Here is a 21435-nt window from a genome sequence, read left to right on the forward strand (position 1 = left end):
TAAATCTTTACGTAGACTACAGCGACCAAATAAGGAACAGGAATGGCGGCTCCCTATGGGGGCCGCCATTATCTGTATGCGCTTTTTTTTTTTTTTAAAGTCACTCATGATAGGTTACGTGACGATTTACGTGGCCTATCACGGCTGACTTTGCAAATCTAGTCGTGATAGGCTACGTTAATCGTCATGTAGCCTATCACGGGGGTGTTTTTTTTTTCTTTTATTGGAATGGCAGCGGTGGCAGCTGGTCAAAAGACCGGCTGCCGCTCCCACCCCGCTCGAAAACCCGCCGAACCTCCGGCCGGACCCGCCGCTGGGAGGGACATTCGGCGAAGGTAAGTCCCGTCCCGGGGGCAGTGCGGGGGGTGGGTGGGGTGCGGAGGATTTCTCCCCGAAACTTGTTCGGGGGGCCGAACACGTTGGCGCTCGGCCCCCCGAAGTTTCGGGGAGAAATTCTCCACCATCCCTAACAAAGAGAGGAGCTAGCCAACAATCCCCTACCACCACTTTGTTGTTGTTCAGTCATTCAGTCGTGTCCGACTCTTCGTGACCCCATGGACCATAGCACGCCAGGCCTTCCTGTCCTGCGCTCTCTCCCAGAGCGTGCTCAAGTCCATATTCATTGCATCAGTGATGCTATCTAGCCATCTCATCCTTTGCTGTCCCTTTCTCCTTTTGCCTTCAGTCTTTCCCAGCATCAGGGTATTTTCCAGAGAGTTTTCTCTTCGCATTAGGTGGCCAACTTTAAAATACCATTATTAGGAAGACCAGGGTAGAAAGAGTTCCTAAATGCTTAGTTAGTTACTGCATTACCAGACTCGGTAGTCTGATGAAGGCTTTGCCTGAACTAGGGATGTACAGACGGTGTAAAGTCCATTCCACCTGTGTTTTGTGGACTGTCAGGCACCTTTTGTTCTGTCGTCTGCTCACAGATGGATGTGAATTTTGTTTTTTTCATCATGTGGGAAAATATGCAAATAGTTATGTAAGAAGTTTCATAACAATTTACATAATTTACCTTAGCATGAAACATTTAGCGTATTGTCCGCCATTCCATTTTCCTCAGCAGAAGGTTGTGCATTTTCCTATGAATATGTGAATTTCAGGATTTTTTTTTTAAAAAAATCTGATAGCCTACAGACTCTGAGTAGCTGAGGGGGGTGGTGTTGCTCTGCAGCGGATTCCTCAGGTCGGATTCTTAGAACCCCAGCTCATTTTAGCCCGTCTCGAATTTCTCCAGCATCCCTAGCCTGGACACAGCCTGCTAGTAGGGATGGCGGAGAATTTCTCCATGAATCTCCAGGAGGCCGAATGTCAACGCATTCAGCCCCCCGAAATTGGTGGTGAAATTCTCTGCTGGCCCCCCGCCCCCCCCCCCGGGATGGGACTTACCTTGTGCGAATGTCCCTCTCGGTGGCGGGTCCCGGCGGCATTTCGGCGGCGTTTCGTCTTCTGACCGGCTGCCACCGCTGCCATTGCAAAATAAAAAAGGAAAGTAAACACACACACACACACACACACACACACACACACATGTGATAGGCTATGTAACGATTTACGTAGCCTATCATGGCTAGATTTCCAAAGTCAGCCGTGATAGGCTTCGTAAATCGTCACGTAGCCTATCACGGGTGACTTTGAAAAAAAAAGCGCGTACACAAATGGCGGCGCCCATGGGGTGCCGCCATTTGCGTTCCTTAGTTTGGCACGTCTAGTCTACGTAAAGATTTACGTAGACTACGGCGAAAATAAGGGCAACGCAAATAGCATTCCATTATTTTCGCCGTAGTCTACGTAAATCTTTACGTAGACTAGACGTGCCAAACTAAGGAACGCAAATGGCGGCGCCCCATGGGCGCCGCCATTTGCGTACGTGCTTTTTTCCCCCCCCCCAAAGTCACTCGTGATAGGCTAAGTGACGATTTACATAGCCTATCACGGCTGACTTTGGAAATCTAGCCGTGATAGGCTACGTAAATCGTTACGTAGCCTATCATGGGTGTGTGTGTGGGGTTTTTTTACTTACTATTTTCACGGCCGGGTAGACGGGGCGCTCCTCCCCGGCCTGAATTTCGGCGGCGAGGGATGGGGCGCCTCCTCCCCGGCCTGAATTTCAGCCGGGCGAGGCGAGGCGCCTCCCCCCCCTCGCCTGAACTTCGGGGGGAGAACCAAAGCGCCTCCCCCCACTGCAAAGCAAGCTGCGGGACCAGGTAAGTCCCTTTCGTCCATCCCTGCCTGCTAGTGACTGTTGTGAGACACATTTCATAATTTATGACACTAGAAAGCCCAGGTCAGCTTGGGGATCCCAATGGCCTCATATACTGGCACTAATCTAATTTTCACCCATTTCCTTCTACGGTATTATCAACAGTGCTGCCAGGCCATTCCCTGGGCTTACTAAATTATGGTGCATTGGCTCTCAGACAATTGCTTCTTTCCCACCATAGCTCTTCAGTCTAAGGAATGCATTCCCAGGATAGTTGGTTTCTTGACTGTTCTCTAGACTTTGAGACTATGCTGTGCTGACTCTGGGATTCTGGAGTTGGTGGGTGGGTCCTTTGCAAGGAATAATATATGGGCTTCCTTAAACTGGAAGATCAGGGTCATGCTCTTTCTAACATACTTCAGTGTTCTTTGCAACCTGGGGAGCAGGCTTTATTCATTTTCAGAAGAGTTATCATTTTCCAGAAATGTTTAGCTGCACTGCATATCTACCACATGTGGTAATAACATCCTTCCTCCCTTTGACATTTATTTATTTGTTACATTTCTAATCCACCCAGTAACTAATTTTCTCTGGGCAGATTACAGTTAAAAAAACTAAAATGCCATACAACAGTTAAAATATAAAATACAATACAAATATTTAAAAGAATAAAATATAGTGTAGCAAAGCAATAAACAGCACAGCAATTGGGGGTAGGGAACAGCTGTAAAAATCTAGAACTTGGTCCAACATATCATGCTAGGTCTGTTGTTTGTTTCATGGTGAACCTTTTGGTGTATTTACCTTCTGTCATTCATTTAAAGTACTTGCAGTTCATGTGTGCAACCACTCCATTTGCAAAGATTTGCAAATCTCAAATCCCCACTCCACCCCCTACAAAAATCCCCTATATATTCACTGTTATAATCTTCCATAAATCTTGCCCCCATTTTGAAGCAGGGCTTCCTCATCTAGAGATGTTTAGATGAGGTGGGAAATGCAAGATGCACAGTGGGAAGGGATTGTTTAAAATAGGTATGGACAAATCTTTCAATTATGGTTTCTCTCATTTTCTCATTTTCCTGCTCTTAAGTTCCATTCATTTTGAATATGGAAAAAAAATTAAAAGTTCACATGGAAATTCCTAAGTACTTTTGTGCACATTTCTTCACATGCATGCATTTTGCCTAATATACACATTATATCAATGAGTGTTACTCATAGAACACATATTCAATTTTATTTCCCTTAAAATATGCAGTTTTGTACTTTTTTGTGGATTACAAAATTTGGAGAACAAATTTAAAAGGATAACTGAGTTTTGGTTTGTATAGTGGTTTGAAATTGCAAAATTAGAACGGACGGAATTTCTCCTCCAACTAGTGATGTACAAAAGTCACTTACCTTTCCGCAGATTATGTTGATGGTGGGGAGGGAGGTGTTCTGTCCCTCCCCCTGGAATCCTCGACGGGGAGGGGAGGCGATCTGTTCCTCCCCCCCCCCGGAATCCTCTATGGCCGGCTGTGCTCCGCGGCAGCTCCGTGGATCAGCCGGCCAGGCCCAGCCAGGCCAGAGCCGTCTGCAGCTGGATTTCCGGCCACGGAGGGCTCTGGGAAAAAAAACAACACCGCGTACGGAAATGGCGGCAGCTACGGCCGCCGCCATTTGTGTTCCTTATTTTTGGCCATCTTAATCTACGTAAATATTTACGTAGACTATGACGGCGAAAATAAAGGGGAATGCAAATAGCGTAGTGGGCGCTATTTGCGTCCCTTTTTGATTCACCGTTTAGCCTACGTAAATATTTACGTAGGCTAAAATGGCGAATCAAAAAAGGGAAGCAAATAGCGCCCGCTACACTATTTGCGTTCCCCTTTATTTTCGCCGACATAGTCTACGTAAATATTTACGTAGACTAAGAAGTCCAAAAATCGTTTGTGTACACGGTTTTTTTTTTAAACCCAGCCATGATAGGCTATGTAAATCTTTACGTAGCCTATCATGTCTCTCTCTCTCTTTTTTTTTACAAGACTGCAAATGGTGGCGGTGGCAGCCGGTCGGAAGACCAGCTGCCGCCGCCGCTGAACCCAGCGCCGGAGCTGCCGCTGCCTGGAAGATCTGCCCCAGGTAAGTCTCATCCCAGGGGGGATCCGCGGGGGGGGGGGCGGCAGGCCGTTCCACCACGGAGTTCGCGGGGCCGAATGCACTGGCATTCGGCCTCACCGAGATCCATGGCGGAATTCTCTGCCATCCCTACCTCCAACTAGGGATGTACGAAAGGTACTTACCTTTCACGGATTATGTTTATGGTTGGGGGGGAGGCGTTCCGTCCCTCCCCCCAGAATTGTCACCGGGGGGGAGGCACTCTGTTCCTCCCCCCCCTGGAATCCTGGCCAGCCGGCTGCGCTCCGCAGGGATTCTGCGGAGCCGCCGTCTGGCTCCGCCAGCAGCTGGACATCCGGCCGCTGGCTAGCAGGGATGCAAATGGCAGCGGCTGTAGCCGCCGCCGCTTGCATCCCTGCAGTCAGCCGTGATAGGCTACGTAAATGTTTATGTAGCCTATCACGGCTGACTTAAAAAACAAACAAACGCACGTATGCAAATGGTGGCGGCCATGGCCGCCACCATTTGCGGTCCTTATTTTGGCACGTCTTAGTCTACGTCAACATTTACGTAGACTAAGACGGCAAAAATAAGGGGAACGCAAATAGCGTAGATGCTACACTATTTGCATTCCCCTTATTTTCGCCGTCTTAGTCTATGTAAATGTTTATGTAGACTAAGACATGCCAAAATAAGGAACGCAAATGGCGGCGGCCGTGGCCACCGCCATTTGTGTACATGCGTTTTTTTGTTTTTTTTTTAAAGTCAGCCGTGTTAGGCTAAGTAAACATTTACGTAGCCTATCACGTTTTTTGTTTTTTAAACTGGAAATGGCGGCGGTGGCAGCCGGTTGGAAGACTGGCCGCCGCCGCCGAAGAACCGCCGCTGGAGCCACCCCCATCAGGAAGTTCCGCCCAAGGTAAGTCTCATCCCAGGGGGGCGGGGGGGTGGCCGGCCGTTCTGCCACCGATTTCGGGGGGCCAAATGCGCTGGCATTTGGCCTCCCCGAGATCCGTGGTAGAATTTTCATACATCCCTACCTCCAACCCTTGTTTACAAGCCTCCCTCCAGTTCTCAGATGTTCCAGTTGTTTCATCATAGTTCTTGTATTAATATGTTCTTCCTCACAGAAATACTCTAATATGGCGTAATTTAAATGAGGCATGACATGTTTCCTCTAACTAACTTTGCCATTTTTCTTCTTCTTCAAAAGAAGTATGGTCCCTTAAAATGTATGATGAATTCATGACTGAGTTGTTCTAATTTCCTCTCCCATTTGCATGTACAATATATATTATAGATTTCCCATGAAATGCATATCTTCTCCATGTTCCAAATAAATAGCTTACCATAGCATTATAATACCTTATTTTCAAATCTTAAAATCCCCTCATGCTCAGTCCATATTAAATACCTGGTAGTATATCACAGCAACGGAAGGTGATTTATGTGAAAACTATCTCAGATTTTCAATACATTTTAGGCATCAATTTTGTACACCATTTTGTTTGTTTGACCTTACCAGTATTCCATAGCAATCGTTGTAAAGGAATAGAACAAGATGCTTGCTCAATGGGGCCTTATAACAGCTTATTTAAATGCCTGACTACATGTTTCCACTATCTATAGAACTTCTATAGGATGGGGGAAAAAAAAGAATAAAATTTGTTCCTGCCCCTCTGCCCAAGGGGTTCAATGCTGATGAAGTAGAAAGTTGAGAAAGTTTGATGACCACCTTAACAACACACACATATTTTAATTGATCTCATCCTGGCTATTTATGAGAACGCGTAGGAAGACATGAACATTGGGTGAGATCCATTGTTGAAGACACCAACTACAGGCATGGGACAGGAAAATATAATGACGACAGCAAAAATTGTGATCCCCCCCCTTCCTCCACTAGAAACGGATGCAGGAACTGGAGTGGGGAAATGGAACCATCATTACAGCATTCATCCTCCTTGGATTTGGGGAGGTAAAGGAGCTACAGATTCTTCTCTTCATAGTGTTTTTATTGATCTACATAATTACTATGGCTGGGAACCTTCTCATTGTTATACTAGTTGTGACTGATCAGCACCTGCATACCCCAATGTATTTCTTCCTTGGGAATCTAACTTTCCTGGAGACTTGCTACAGCTCAGTCATCCTCCCCAGAATGCTGGCCATTTTTTTAAATGAAAATCAACATGTTTCTGTTCATGGCTGTATTGTTCAAGTATGTACTTTTGGTTTTTTAATAGCAACAGAATGCTATCTCCTGGCAGCAATGTCTTATGATCGCTACGTGGCAATATGCAGACCCCTGCATTACTCGGTTCTTATGAATCTCAAGGTTAGTCTCCAGCTAGTGGCTGGATCTTGGCTTAGTAGTTTAACTCTAGATATAACAATCTTATGCTTTATGTTGCAGTTAACCTTCTGTGGCCACAATGTCATGGATCATTTCTTTTGTGATGTCACTCCAATGATGAAACTGGCCTGCAGTGGTGGACATCAGGTCAAACTTGTGTCTATTATTATGTCCTCTCTCTGCACTCTGCCACCATTCATTTTAACCACAGCATCATATGGATGCATCATTACTGCCATTCTCAGAATCCCATCAGCCAGAGGGAGGCAAAAAGCATTCTCTACCTGTTCTTCTCATCTTATTGTGGTGACCATTTTCTATGGAACCCTCATTATTGTGTACATTATGCCAGATACCAGAGAACTGAGAGAGCTGAACAAGGTCTTCTCTTTGTTTTACACCATCCTGACACCTCTAGTGAATCCCCTCATATACAGCCTGAGGAATAAAGAAGTAAAGGAAGCCCTGAGAAGAGCAGCCAGTAAATGTACAATTTTCATAAGAGTTCATTGAACTACTGTCTTCCAACTTTATGATGAACTTATTTGTGTTCTAAAGACAAGAAGGCATCATCATGTTGACTCACAGGGTCACTGGATGGGGTTTATGTCTGTAGCTACAGAAATATTGGAACTGAATATGTGGACAAGATGTTTGGTTGAGTCTAGCTAACCACATGTATCTTCAACCCTTGCCCCACATGGCTTGTTAAATCCAGTAGAGAAGGCTTGTCCAGCCTTGATGGCTTTGAAGGAAATAAGGTGATACGTAAATGCTAATAATAAATAAGTTAGAACAGGGCATTTTAATCATGTTACACCACCAGTAGCTGGTGTAGTAGTTACACCAGTCTCCTCCCATTCCCAGCGACCCCAACCCAATTGATGCTTTATCACTGCCATTAGAGGTGGTAAAGCTGTAATCCCAGCTTGCTTGGGCTCACTGGGGAAGGGAGAAGGCTGCAGCTACCACTATTCATCAGTGAACCCCAACCTGACTGCTGTGTTCAGCAGTGATACAGGCTGCTTTGGTGTCACTGCGGCAGGGAGAAGTTTGCAGCCTCCTCCTCACCCACCCTTGACACAATCTTTGCTTCTCTCCCATCTCTCATCAGAGATCAGAGATAAGCACAGAACAGGAAGTGCTGCCATGGTGGGCCACGAGAGATGGCTTGGTGGGGCACATGTAGCCCCCATGGCATACTTTTTTCACTCCTGCCTGAAAGGCTTCAGGCCAGGCTACCCACAAGATTGCTTTCTCCCACATACACCTGCCCAAACCTTATGATCCTCTGTAGAAACCCAGCCGAGTGTCCCTGCTAAGTGAAGTAAGGCAGGCCGCTGCAAGGGAGATGGCCTTCTCTGTAGTGGGATGGCCTCCTCAGGCTAACCTGTGGAATATCCTCCCCAGAGAGGCTCACCTGATTCCTCCCGTAGTGTGTTTTCTGCACCAGAAGTAGAGACCTTTCCATTGTCCCATGATTTGTATCTCAGATACCTTAAAATCTCAATGTCTATCCCACTGATTGCATATTGTGTATGGTTCCTGTTATGTTCTTATGTTTTAGTTACAACGTTAATTTGATATTAGGTCTCCCTCTGCTGGAAAATTGTTTTTAAGTGGCAATGGTATTTATGATACTTTTAATATTGTATTTTATCATTTCATCATTGTTAACAAAGAACTATGTTATTGGACAGCCAATAAAAATACTATGAGTAAACAAATAACCCACCACCACAACCTCTACCTCTTTCTCTCTGTGTAACAGACTAGTTCAATGGACAGTTATAGGTTACCTACAGCAATATGTGGATATAAAATAAATGATTCACATCAAGAGAAATAGCAAAAAAAGAAATACTACTACTAGACCCACATCTTTTTCTTTTATTTCTTACACTTATGTCCCACCTTTCTTCCATTGTGAAACTCAAGGTGGCTACATACAGTTCCCAGATGGTCTCCTTTCCAAGCACTGACCAGACCCAGAACTGCTTAGCTTCAGCAAGGTGACTGCCTCATGTGCCTTCAGACCATGCCCCAGGACACTTGAAATCTTAAACCTATTTGTCTGCTGAGAGATTGGGAGGAGACCATTTCTCCGGGGGGGGGGGGTACTTCTCCAATATTTTCTCAGGGGTGTAGTTCACTGTTAGCACCGTTACCACAGTTGAAACTGCCTGGGTCACCTTGGTGGACAGTCTGCACAAGGAGAGTCAGGGTGGGGGGTGCAATCCTATTTATTCTCCTGGAGCTCTCAGTAGCTCCCAGTAGAATCTTCTGGATCACCTGGAGGGGATGGAATTAGGGTACTGCACTGTGGTCAAAGCCATGAGCAGCTTTTTTTTGGGGGGGGGTAGGTGGGGCTTGAATATTGCCAGGTGGGGCTTTAAATAAATGGGTGGAAAAACAGTGATTTCTTCATATCCAAGATAAATGTCTAGAACTGTGTCACAATGCATTGCTGACTAGATACAGTTTAGTCTCAGAAGCATGTATGGTAAGAACTATTATTTTAAGTTTAAGAAGCTTTTACCTGATGACAATGAATGCCGTCATCATCGTCGTCTTCTTATGTTTGCACTTAGCCCCTTTAAGCATTTTGCTATGTTCACCGTCACTACTGGGATATATAGTGCAGAGCGGGGGGGCAGGGGAGAGAGGAGGAGGTGGAGGAGGGAGAGAGAAAGACTTTTTATGATGCAGGTGGCACTTTAATCTGCACCCTTTGACAAGGAAAGCTTGGGTTGGTAGAACTAGGTGGGTCATTGGGATAGTACATTAGAACAGGGTGGGGATGGGTTCATCTGGGAGAAGACGGTCCTTCAAGTACCCTTTCCCAAGCTCTTTAGGGCTTGAACCTTAGTTGAAATACAATATATGCATTACCTTGCTTTTTTGCTTCTACTTAGCTTTATCCTTTATTTGGGGAATCGAGCTAATTTAACTAGTTATCTGGGACAACCTTGGGAGGATGCAAGAAGCCCTTGAGCAATTTCACTTCTTAAATCCTTTTGTCTTGTCTTCAAATTGAAATTCCTTGGAAGTTGTGTGTGAGGAGATGTTCCTCAAAGAGATTTTCAACACTGCTTTTCGAACTAAACTCAAATATATCCCAAGAGCTTAATTAGGGGAACTTGAGTAACTGCTGCTTCTTGTTTTCTTCTTAAGCTACTTCACATCTCAGATAAGAACCCCTGGGCATGAAGGAGCATCAGCCATTGTCGCTGCAACTGATCCAGAAGCACTGATGAAGAACCTTCACTACTGAATGGATTTCCATTTGATAACAAATCCAAAGGGCTTTAGAGACAGGTTCTTAATCCCATAATGCTTCTGGAAATGAAGGCAGAGGTGAGCGTTCTGTATTCTCTACTGCCTTGCATTTGGGTGAAAATTACAGGCACATGCTGAATGCTGAATTGTTCCCACCATTATGACATAAAAGCAAGGCTATGATGACATGATAGGAAGGACATCAGTGGTCCTCCATCGCTCAGGCATTGTATTGAAGGAAACATGGCTATCTCTTGAGTATATATTCAAGGTACAAGAGCCCTGTGCTCTTTTGTATCTAGAGCAAGTGATGTGTGAATCAGGAAAGCTTGAGCTTATCATGTTTTTCTGAATTCCTCCTCAACGTTTGTTTTGACTCATGCCCATGTCAGATTGTGCGCTTTGCTTTTTCCTGTCTTTTCTTTCTTTCTTTTCAGTGCTGAGTAAATTGTGGTCAAAAATGAACTGGAATGAGTACTAGGCTCTGCCAAATATTTTGAGGCTTTTGTTTTCTGCAATCCATTGGGGTGAAATTAAGAGTCCAGTGAAGGAGACTGGGGATAGGGAGAGTTTCATTGAATTTTCTCACTGGGGTGGGGGCAGGGGATCCATTTACCTTTGAAGTGTAGGAGGTGGATGAGGGGTTTTCTTTGTTTTTAAACTCTAAAGGTGTCTGTGTGCAGAGGAATTCAAGCTGGTGATGTTCCCTGGAATGCCCTGGAGACCACACGATGTTGTTGTGAGGTCTCCAGAACTTTCAGGAAATGCTATGGGCTGAAAGTCTCTGTTCTAAGAGCCCTATGCTGCAACAGCGTGCAGGGTCTTTTAGAGCTAAAAAACAGAATGAAGATCCCCATTGGCCATTTCCTACGCATAAAAGGTAACTGGAATCCCTATCCCCCTCTCCAATGAGAAAATTCGATGAAATTCTCCCTCTCCCTGTGAAAGAGGCAGAAAAATATAATGCCTCTTTTGCAGAGAGGGAAAAATTCACAAAAGTAGGGGGCAGGGTTCAGCACAGCACTAGTTCAAATAAGAGCTTCTCTAATTTTTTCAGCTGGTACTTTAAATCTGGGCACTCCTTTAATTGTTAAAGATGGCTTCTATACAAATGGTTGTAAGGCAAGGGTAGGAAACTTTTTTTCTGTCAAGTGTTGCATTCAGGCAGAGACAATGAGAGAGAGGGAGGGAGGGAGGGAGGGAGGGAGGGAGGGAGGGAGGCTAATCTGTTTTTGGTTTTGGTTTTGTGGGGTGGAGGTTACATGGTGGCAGTGCTAAAACCAATGGTAGTTGAGGCCAGAGCCAAATTTGCTCAGAGCAACATGTTCTTCTGTTCTTGCCACCCTTTCTCCCCCTTTCTCTTTTTCTGCCCCCCGCTCTCTCATATCTCCCTCTTCCTCCCCACCCAGCAGACTGCCAGTGGAGGGACTGACTGATGTTGCCAGAGGTCTAAACAGATCACCTACAGAAGATTTTTTGTACATCCCTGTTGTAATGGAGCAGAGCAATATGCTTGCTCAGTATTGATGCTGCTCACAACTGTTGGATTGTTAGCAAGGCTTATCACAGCTCCTTAAAAAGCTTGAATGGTATGTGTTTCCACACTTCATATAATTTCAAGCTTCTAAAAAGAAATGTAATTCTATAGGGGAAAATTAAAACATTCACCATCACTCCTGATCATGAAATGTGAGACTGTCTACTAATATCCCTTCTCCCAAGAGATGGTGAAGCAAAGAGATCAGAGTGTTTGGTAGCCACCTAAAAGTCATTTTTATTAATTTCATCCTGGTTATTCATGAGAACACACAGGAGGGCATGGGGCAAGTTCCCATTGAGTCAGAGGTAACAACTAATGGAATAGGATGGATATGTTTTAAATGTTGATTTCACACTTCTTCTTTTTTTAAAAAAAAATTCCAACAGATGGAAATTATCCAGAAACTAGAGTGGAGAAATGACACCATCATAAGAGAATTCATCCTTCTAGGATATGGAAAGCTCCAGGAGTTACAGATGCTCCTCTTTCTGATGTTTCTAATAATCTATATCATTACTATGGCTGGGAACCTTCTCTTTATTGTACTAGTTGTAACTGATCAGCACCTACACACCCCAGTGTATTTCTTCCTGGGCAATCTGTCTTTCTTGGAGGCTTGCTACAGCTCAATAATCATCCCCAGAATGCTGGCTATTTTCTTAAATGGGAAACAACATGTTTCTGTTCATGGTTGTATTGCTCAGTTATGTACTTTGGCTTTTTTAATAGCAACAGAATGTTATTTCCTGGCAGCAATGTCCTATGATCGCTATGTGGCAATATGCAGACCACTGCATCACTCGGTTCTTATGAATCTCAAGGTTAGTCTCCAGCTAGTGGCTGGATCTTGGCTTAGTAGTTTAACTATAGATTTAATGTTATTAACTTTTATTTTGCAGTTAACCTTTTGTGGCAATAATGTCATGAGCATTTCTATTGTGAATTAAATTTGCTGCTGGAACTGGCTTGCAGTGGTGGACATCAGGTAAACCTTCTGGCAGTTGGTCTGACTTCCGTCTGCTCCCTACCACCATTCATTTTTGTCATAGCATCATATGGATCCATCATCACTTCCATTCTCAGAATCCCATCAGCCATAGGGAGGCAAAAAGCATTCTCTACCTGTTCTTCTCATCTTATTGTGGTGACCATTTTCTATGGAACTCTCATCATTATTTACATTTTGCCAGACACCAATGAACTGAGAGAGCTGAACAAGGTCTTCTCTTTGTTTTACACCATCCTGACACCTCTAGTAAATCCCCTCATATACAGCCTGAGGAATAAAGAAGTAAAGGAAGCCCCGAGGAGAGCAGCCAACAAATGTGCAATCTACATAAGAGTTCATCAAACTATTCTCCTCAAGTCTTATGGTGGAACTTCTTTCCATTCTAAAGGCAAGGAGGCATCATCATGTTGACCACAGGTTCACTGGCTGATCACACGCCACAAAAGAAAATGCAGTGAGAGAGATGAAAACTGAAATGATGATGAATATAAGTAATAAAGACATTGCTGAACCCTCACAATACTCAAAGAGAACACAGATCTAGCTCCAAAAAATATGTATCCTAGAACTAAGCTGAAAAGGAGGGTAAAGGGGTAGAGGAAAGGCAGATGACACTGCCTATAGAACTAAGTTCTAAAGACAAAAAGAGAGACTAAGCTAACACAAACACAAAACAGCAAGAATAAATGAAAAGGATCAGTGTGTGTAAATAAAATTAATGAATGGAATGGATTTGGAATGGGAAAAGAAGCTAGAAAATGGGAGACTAGTTTAAGGATGAGGATGGAAGGATAAAGAAATCAGGAAGGTACAGAAGCCAGAGCACAAATAGAGATAAACTCTCTCTCACACACACATTACACAGCTCTTCAGTTGTTGCTGCTCAGAATGAAACACCACTAGGAAAAGGCAGGAAGAAGCCTTCAGCAAAGGATTGTATAAGACTCAAAATCCCTCCCAAGAAGCACAGTGATTGGAGAGCCTTGGTAAACTATTCCCTGTGATTAGAAGGTACACCTGCCAGTCACTCACCTCTTCTTCCTCCCCTCCTCACTCCAATCAGGCACTTTCCATATATGAAAAAGCAAAAGCAAAGTTGTGGCATGCAGTGGGATGTGTGTGCATTTTGTTGTTGTTGTTGCAGACTGATTGCCTTTCTACAGGCCTCAGAAGCAGTGAAGCACTCACAAACCTTTGGGGTGTTCACCTTTGGTTCTAATTGCTTCATAAGGAATCCTATTTCACCTTTGGGAGCCGCAGAATCTCTCCAGAGTGGCCTGATTTGATTTGAGATTCAGCCAAATCCCGCGCACTTCCCTAGTTTCAAACGATGTAGTCTTGGGGATGTTGGTTCTTTGTGTGTGTGAAGTGAATGTGATTATTTCTAGATCTCCCTTCTCACTAGTTACAACTCACTCAGCTCCCTGATCTGCTGGGGAGCTGGGAACAATGAAGTGGCTGGGATGACAGCTGCAATGCAAGCGGGTATGAACACAACTGAACATGGTCTACAATATACTGTGGATCATACTGATTGTAGTTAAAAGTCTCCCTTATCAATCTGTGCTGTCACTGAGGTCACCTAATGGCTCCTTCTTGGTGGTTCTGCATGGACTTACCCAAGTGGAGTCCACCCAAACAACAACCTTCAGTGTGTTGGCTCCCTTTCTGTGCAACTCTTTGCCTCTGGAGGTCAAGCAGGCACCAGCATTGTGTTGTTTTCAGCACCACCTGAAAACCAGGGATTTGCACGGAACCCCCAATCCACTTTGGATGCTGCTTCGGATCTTTGGGTCCGGATCTGGCTGCTGCTGTCCACCGTCCAGTCTGCGGCCAGGAATGGCATCCTGCGTAACGGACGCCATTTGTGTCCCTGCTTTAGCCGTGACAGGCTACGTGAATATTTATGTAGCCTATCACGGCAAAGAGCAGGGACACAAATGGTGTAGTGGATGCCATTTGCGTCCCTGCTCTTTGCTGTGATAGGCTACGTAGGGATGTCAGAGAATTCTACCACGGATCTCGGTAAGGCCAAATGCCAGTGCATTCGGCCCCCTGAACTCCGTGGCGAAACGGCTGGCCTGCCACCCCCCCGCCCCCCACGGATCCGCCCTGAGATGAGACTTACCTGGGGCGGATGTTCTGGATGGCGGCAGCTCCAGCGGCGGCTTCGGCGGTGGCTGGTCTTCCGAACAGCTACCGCTGCCGCTGCCATTTGTGGTCTGTTTTTTTCTTTCTTTCCCCATTCGTGATAGGCTACGTAAAGACTTATGTAGCCTATCACCTCTGGGTTTAAAAACAAACAAACAACGCATACGCAAATGGCGGTGGCTATGGCCGCTGCCATTTGTGTTCCTTATTTTTGGCAGTCTTAGTCTATGTAAATATTTACGTAGACTAAGACGGTGAAAATAAAGGGGAACGCAAATAGCGCCCGCTACGCTATTTGCGTTCCCCCATATTTTCGCCGTCTTAGTAGGGGTGTATGAAACCCCACTTACCTGGCTCTGCCGGGTTCCGCTGGGGAGGGGAGGTGCTCCGTCCCTCCCCCCGGAATCCTGGCCGGCCGGCTCCGCTCCACGGGCATTCCGTGGAGCCGCTGGCCGGCTCCACCAGCAGCCAGACATCCAGCTGCTGGCTAGCACAGACGCAAATGGCGGCAGCCGTAGCCGCCGCTGTTTGCATCCCTGAATTCAGCCATGATATGCTACGTAAAGACTTACATAGCCTATCACATCTGGGTTAAAAAAAAAACCACACACGTGGACTAAGACAGAGAAAATAAGGGGGAACGCAAATAGCATCCACTACGCTGTTTGTGTTCCCCCTTATTTTTGCCGTCTTAGTCTACGTAAATATTTACGTAGACTAAGACGGCCAAAAATAAGGAACGCAAATAGCGGCGCCTGTAGCTGCCGCCATTTGTGTACGCGTTTTTTTTTTAACCCAGACGTGATAGGCTACGTAAGTCTTTACGTAGCCTATCATGAATGGGGGGGGGGGACAGACTGCAAATGGCGTCGGCGGTGGCAGCCGGTCAGAAGACCAGCTGCTGCAGCCGCTGCTGCTGGAGCCGCCACTGTCCGGAACATCCGCCACAGGTAAGTCTCATCCCAGGGGGGATCCGCGGGGGAGCGGGGGTGGTGGCAGGCCATTCCACCACGGAGTTCGGGGGGCCGAATGCACTGGCATTCGGCCTCACCAAGATCCATGGCGGAATTCTCTGACATCCCTACGTCTTAGTCTACGTAAATATTTACGTAGACTAAGATGGCCAAAAATAAGACTGCCAAAAATAAGGAACACAAATGGCGGCGGCCGTAGCCACCGCCATTTGTGTACACGTTTTTTTTTTAAAATCCAGACATGATAGGCTATGTAAGTCTTTACCTAGCCTATCACGGCTGAATACAGGGACGCAAATGGCGGTGGCTATGGCAGCCGCCATTTGCATCCCTGCTAGCCAGCGGCCAGATGTCCGGCTGCTGGCGGAGCTGGCCGGTGGCTCTGCGGAATCCCCGTGGAGTGGAGCCGGCCAGCTAGGGTTCCGGGGTGAGGCGCAGAGCGCCTCCCCCCCCGTCAAGGATTCCGGGGGGAGGGACAGAGCGCCTCCCCCCCCCCAGCGGAACCTGGCGGAGCCAGGTAAGCGGGGTTTCATACACCCCTAAGGCTACGTAAATATTTACATAGCCTATCATGGCTACCATTTGTGGAGCAGAGCTGGCCAGGGAGGATTCCGGGGGGGGAGGACCGGATCACCTCCCCCCCTGTGGACCCCCCAGAGGACCCAGGTAGGTGGCGACCATACACCCCTAATCACTGGAAGTTGTTTCCTCTGTATCAGGATGTCAGAGAAATGTGTTTGTGGGGTGGAGTGCAATGGGTGGGTTTGCACAAATCTGACCTTAATTTGAACAAATTTGATCATAATTTGTGCAAATTGCTCAGAAATTTGTGCAAACTGCAGAACCTTCCAAAGATGTGCAAATAAGTTTCTGGCATTCAGGGAACAGCCCGCAGCAGCTCTCAGACACAAAGAGAGTCATACATACCATGCCACAGAACTTCGTTGAGCCAAAAAAGAACTGGATTTCCCAGTGACAGACATCTTTAACTCTCTGAAAGCAACTCTAGGCCAGGTTAGTAACTTGACTGGAGACTAACAGGAAGCATGGCTGGCTGGGGAACACTGGGAATTGTAGGCCTTTTCTCTGTCTAAACATGCATAGGAATGTGCCCTAAAACATTTTCATACGTAGCTTTCCTTGATTGATTAGGGTTATCCTTTTCTGTATAGCTATGTGGAAATTTACTGGGTTCAAACTTTCAATGGTTGTTTGGGTTATTCCCATGTTCTTAGAGACGTATATCAAATCTATCTGCACTGTGGCCTAATCAATATTAGAGGTGAACTTACTAAACCATGTTTAGCAAACACCTCTCTTTTTTCAGTCCCTTTTCTGCAACTATTCCCAGCTGCAATCCAAACAGCTCTTCACATTTCTCACATATTCCATTCCTGTACCAATCACTCTCATACTCCCATTACTCAGTCCTCAAGTACATTATATACAAACAATTCACATTACAACATCACCCACCAGTATACCACAGCCCTTTCACACAGGCCTATGCTCATTAGTCACAGCCATCTTTGTTTCTCATAGGGATGTCAGAGAATTCCACCGTGTATCTCAGTGGTCTTAGTCTACGTAAGACAACTTAGTCTCAGTGTTCTGTAACTAAAGTAAAACATTTCTGTGCATATGCTGAGTTGGTTGGTTGAAGTCTTTTATTTCAGGAGGAAATGGGATGATGTCACTTTAACCCTTTAGGGAAAGGTGGGTGACAATGAGTTTCTGACTGTGCCCCTTTGGTTAAGAGAGTATAAGCAGAGATGCCCTACCCGGCGCCAGCTTGTCTGGGGGGGGGGGCATTGCGGGCGGGTGGGGTGACAAAACGTAGGGACATCTGATTGGTGCACCCCAGTGGCCCCACCATGCAGGGAGGGGCATGCTGAGCTGCCTTAAACTCAGCTCCCCCTCCCAATCTCAGCTCTTTGGTGCATCGCAGCTGGAGAGAGCTAAAGGCCTGGATTCGACGAGAGACTTCTGCCTGCTGGAGACCAGCTTCGTCGTCGTTCCAGCCACCTGGACCCAGCGTGCTTCTGCACGCCCAAAAGCTTCTCTTCACACACGCCTATCGAGTTGTGCCGGCCATCGGGAGAGCCAACGTTGCTAACGTTAGAGGGAGTGTCCCTGGGCCAGCCTCTGATGGCGCTCGCTGCCTCCGGGGCTCCGGAGTTCTTGGTGATATCGTGCCCGCCTCCCTCCCTCCCTCCCTGGCTCTTTTCTCCTCGCTCACTCGGAGTGCCTGCCATGGCCCCGGGTTGGCCGGTGGCGCGGCGGCGGCGCTCATGTGCGAAACTCCTCCTCCCCTGCAGCTGGCCTTTTACTGTCTGTGTGAGCGCCGGCTGCGGCTCTGGGTGTGCGCGCCCAGGTGTGGCGCTTTTAGTCTTCTTCCGCGGGGTCCGGGCAGGGTGGCGCACGCCCACCTGCCCGCCCGCTTGTTCACCCCCCCACCCACCTCACCTGCCTGTTCACTCACCCGCCCGCTCGCTCACCTGTCCCCTCACTTACCCGCCCACCTGCCCACTCGCTCACTCGCTGTTTGCCTGCCGGCCCGCTGGCCAGCTCTCGGCCTGCATGCCAGCCAGCCTGTCTATCTGGCCGCTGGCCTCTTCCTTACCGCACCTTCCGCCGGCCTCCGGTGGATGCGGCCGTGCGCTTGTGCCGCGGCCTCAGAGGCATTAATACTGGCAGGGAGCGTTGGCAGTGCGAATGAGCGCGGCGCCGTGCCTGCCTCCCTCTCGACAGCCGAGACTGCCTGGTTGGGAGGGGCTCCTGGCTGCTGAGCCAGAGTCTGGGCGTTTATACCCCCAGTGCCAATTGGTCGCCTCCCAGGGGCTCGGGACGCCCCCCCAAATAATCAATCAATCAATCAATTAATTAATTAAGTATTTAATTAATTAAATTGTGAAACAGCCACAGCTGCCTGTTTGGCGCCTCCCGAGCCAGGGCGCCCTCAGCTGGGGGCGCCCGCGCTCAAGCACAGCTCCATCACCTCTGGCCCCTTGCTGCGCCCCTTGAACTCTGATCTCCTACCTAAACGGTAGTAGCAGCGCTCCCATCTTCATCCCCAGGCCTCTCTGTCTTGGTCTGGAACTTGTATCCTCAGATCTTGAAGACTGTGGGGTGGCTGCCTGCTGCCCGGGGTGCCCAGTTGCTTTCTTAAGTCTTTGATAGCAGCTAAGCTTAATTCACTTTCTGCATCATGCCTCCCAAGAAGGGCCAAGGTGGTAAGAAAGGGAAGGGGAGGGCCCTGCCCCCACTCCCCAAAAGACCGCTGCCAAAGCCCTATTCTGAGTCTGATGAGGACGCAGACCCGGTACTGGCATCAATTCTTTCTCGTCTGGAAGCTGCTGAGCGTTCCTCGGGGATCCCTCCCCCTCCCCCGGCCAGGCCCAAAAAACCCTCAGTGGTCCAGCCCAAGCGAACGTGACGGCAGACCCAACGCTCGATGCTCCTTTCTATTTCAGCTCTCCTGGACGCTATTGAGGCATCCACCTCCTCTTCCTCGGCTCTTCCAGAAGGCGCACCGCCTTCAGTGAAGCTCCTCCCTTCTGCGGCCTCATCTTCCCTGGGCGCACAAGCAACAATGTCGGTTCTTCCAGCTGGGGATCAGAGCATGCCCACGATTGATACAGGTGAGACTGCTTTGGCACCTCAATTCGCCTGGCCGGGCGTGAGGCAAATCAACCCCTGGGGTTGGGCACCGTGGTTTACCCTTCAGGGCGGCCCAGTCCCCCCTCTCCCACTTCCTTCAGTTACTCCAGCCCCCGCAGTTAGTACTCCTCAGCCTGTTGCCTTGGCCTCAACTCCTAGTTCAACTGCTCCGGTGGCCAGCCCACCCAGTTCATTGGGGCCTGGCGCCACATTCCCCTTACTACTACCGGCAGGAGACGCCACCATGCCTGCCCCGCCACTAGTCCAGCCTCATCCGCTTAACGTCGGCTCCACCAGTGTTTGGCAGGGGCCCGCCAGTTCAGTTCGTGACCCCCTAGCTTCCCTACCTCCTTCCCTGCTAGCCCCACAGTTGTCCTCGGTTGACCCATGCGCCAACCTGAGTCGAGGATCTATGCCCACAGGTGCTACGTCCCCCCCTATTGGTTTTCACTTAACCATTGCCACCAGAGAAAAGATTTTGCGGGGTGAATTTATCGATGTCTTTGCCCTGGTCTTTCATGAGCCAGGCCTATTGCGGGTCCAGGGGTTCAACACCGCTGGCTGTGCTGGGAGTTCAGCTCCAAAGGTTCCTGCTCCCATAACCCATGCCGCTTCCGGCATGAGTGCTCCCTTTGTGGTGGTCAACACTCCTGCTCCTCTTGCTTGAGAGTCAGAGGTTGGAGAGGTCACCCAAGGGATGGCCGTGGTGGCAGAAAACAGGGCGGTGGGCATCCTCCCCCTCCCAAAGGGCCCCAGCCCAGTTAAGATTCTTCCGCTCCTTCAACTTCTAGGGCATTACCCAAATCGGCGGGCAGTGATCTACTTGGAACACGGCTTTACACTGGGTTTCAGGATCCCTTTTAAGGGTCCGTGCAAGCCATATTTGACCGGTAACCACCGGTCTGTTCTTAGCATGCGGTGCTTGGTGCAAGATAAAATTAACAAAGAAGTTCAGTCAGGTCGGGTCATCGGCCCCTTTTCCTCACCCCTGCTACCCAACCTGAGGATTTCCTCTTTGGGAATTATCCCCAAGAAATCGCCCGGTATGTTCAGGTTAATTCATGACCTCTCTTTCCCCAAGGGCCAGTCGGTTAACGATGAAATCCCAGATTACCTATGTTCCATGCGTTATACATCCTTTGACACTGCGGTAGCCATGATAAGAGCCTTGGGTCACGGGGCATTGATGGGCAAGTGTGGAGTGACGGACTGTGGAGATGTGGTCCATTATTTGGATGACTTCCTGTTTGCTGGACCCGGGGATGGCAGTCAATGCTCTGACCTGATTAGGGCATTCATATCCCTTTCCTCAGATTTAGGTGTCCCTTTGGCACACGAGAAGACAGAGGGCCCAGCTGTTACTTTGATGTTCTTAGGGATCGAGCTTGATACCCTCGCACAATGTTCTTGTCTCCCTCACGATAAATTGCTGGTACTTAAAAATAAGCTCCAGTCCATCTTGCACCTTTGTAAAGTCTCCCTTAGAGCCCTCCAGGAAGTCGTTGGCCATTTGAACTTCGCTTGTAGGGTGGTGGCCCCTGGCCGTGCATTCCTGCGATGGCTCTGCTGGGCAATGCGGGGTCTTCAACTCCCGCATCATCACACCAGAGTCACCTCTGCTATGCGCATGGACCTGCGGGTATGGCTTAAATTCCTGAGGGACTTTAATGGCATCTCCTTTTGGAGGCGTGAGTTACTTCTACGAGCCGACATGCAGATCCATTTGGACGCGGCTGGCACCTTTGGTTTTGGGCTAATTTGGCGAGACCGGTGGTGCCTGGGCCAGTGGCCGGAGACCTGGGCTGCCGGCTGTATCTGTCGGGACCTCACCTTCCTGGAATGCTTCCCCATTTACGTGGCTGTACATATTTGGGCAGACTTGATGGCCAACTCTGTTGCCCTTTTTTGGTGCGACAACTTGGCTGTAGTGCACATCATTAATACATTATCCTCCAGAAACCAAAGGGTCATGGAGTTAGTTAGAGCATTTACCCTCCAGTGCCTATGCCACAACATATGGTTCTGCGCCCGCCATGTGCCGGGTCTGGGGAACCCTGTAGCCGATGCTTTGTCACAAAACCAGATCGACAGGTTCCGTGCGTTGGCTCCGTGGGCACGTCCGCTGCCAGACCCCATGCCAGACGAACTGTGGGAGAT

At 48.0% G+C, this 21435-nt stretch overlaps 1 protein-coding gene across 1 annotated transcript; it reads left to right on the top strand.

The window, feature by feature from the left end:
- The first annotated feature begins 6221 nt into the window (after nt 1-6221).
- LOC146341303 (olfactory receptor 11A1-like) lies at nt 6222-7178 on the top strand. Its single transcript, XM_084807357.1, has one exon. It carries the CDS (start codon nt 6222-6224, stop codon nt 7176-7178), a length of 957 nt encoding a protein of 318 aa, XP_084663483.1.
- Nucleotides 7179-21435: the final 14257 nt, after the last annotated feature.

The sequence above is a fragment of the Heloderma suspectum genome, chromosome 6, assembly GCF_057233095.1.
Source record: "Heloderma suspectum isolate Gila_16-S chromosome 6, 16-S_ref, whole genome shotgun sequence".
NCBI lineage: Eukaryota > Metazoa > Chordata > Lepidosauria > Squamata > Helodermatidae > Heloderma > Heloderma suspectum.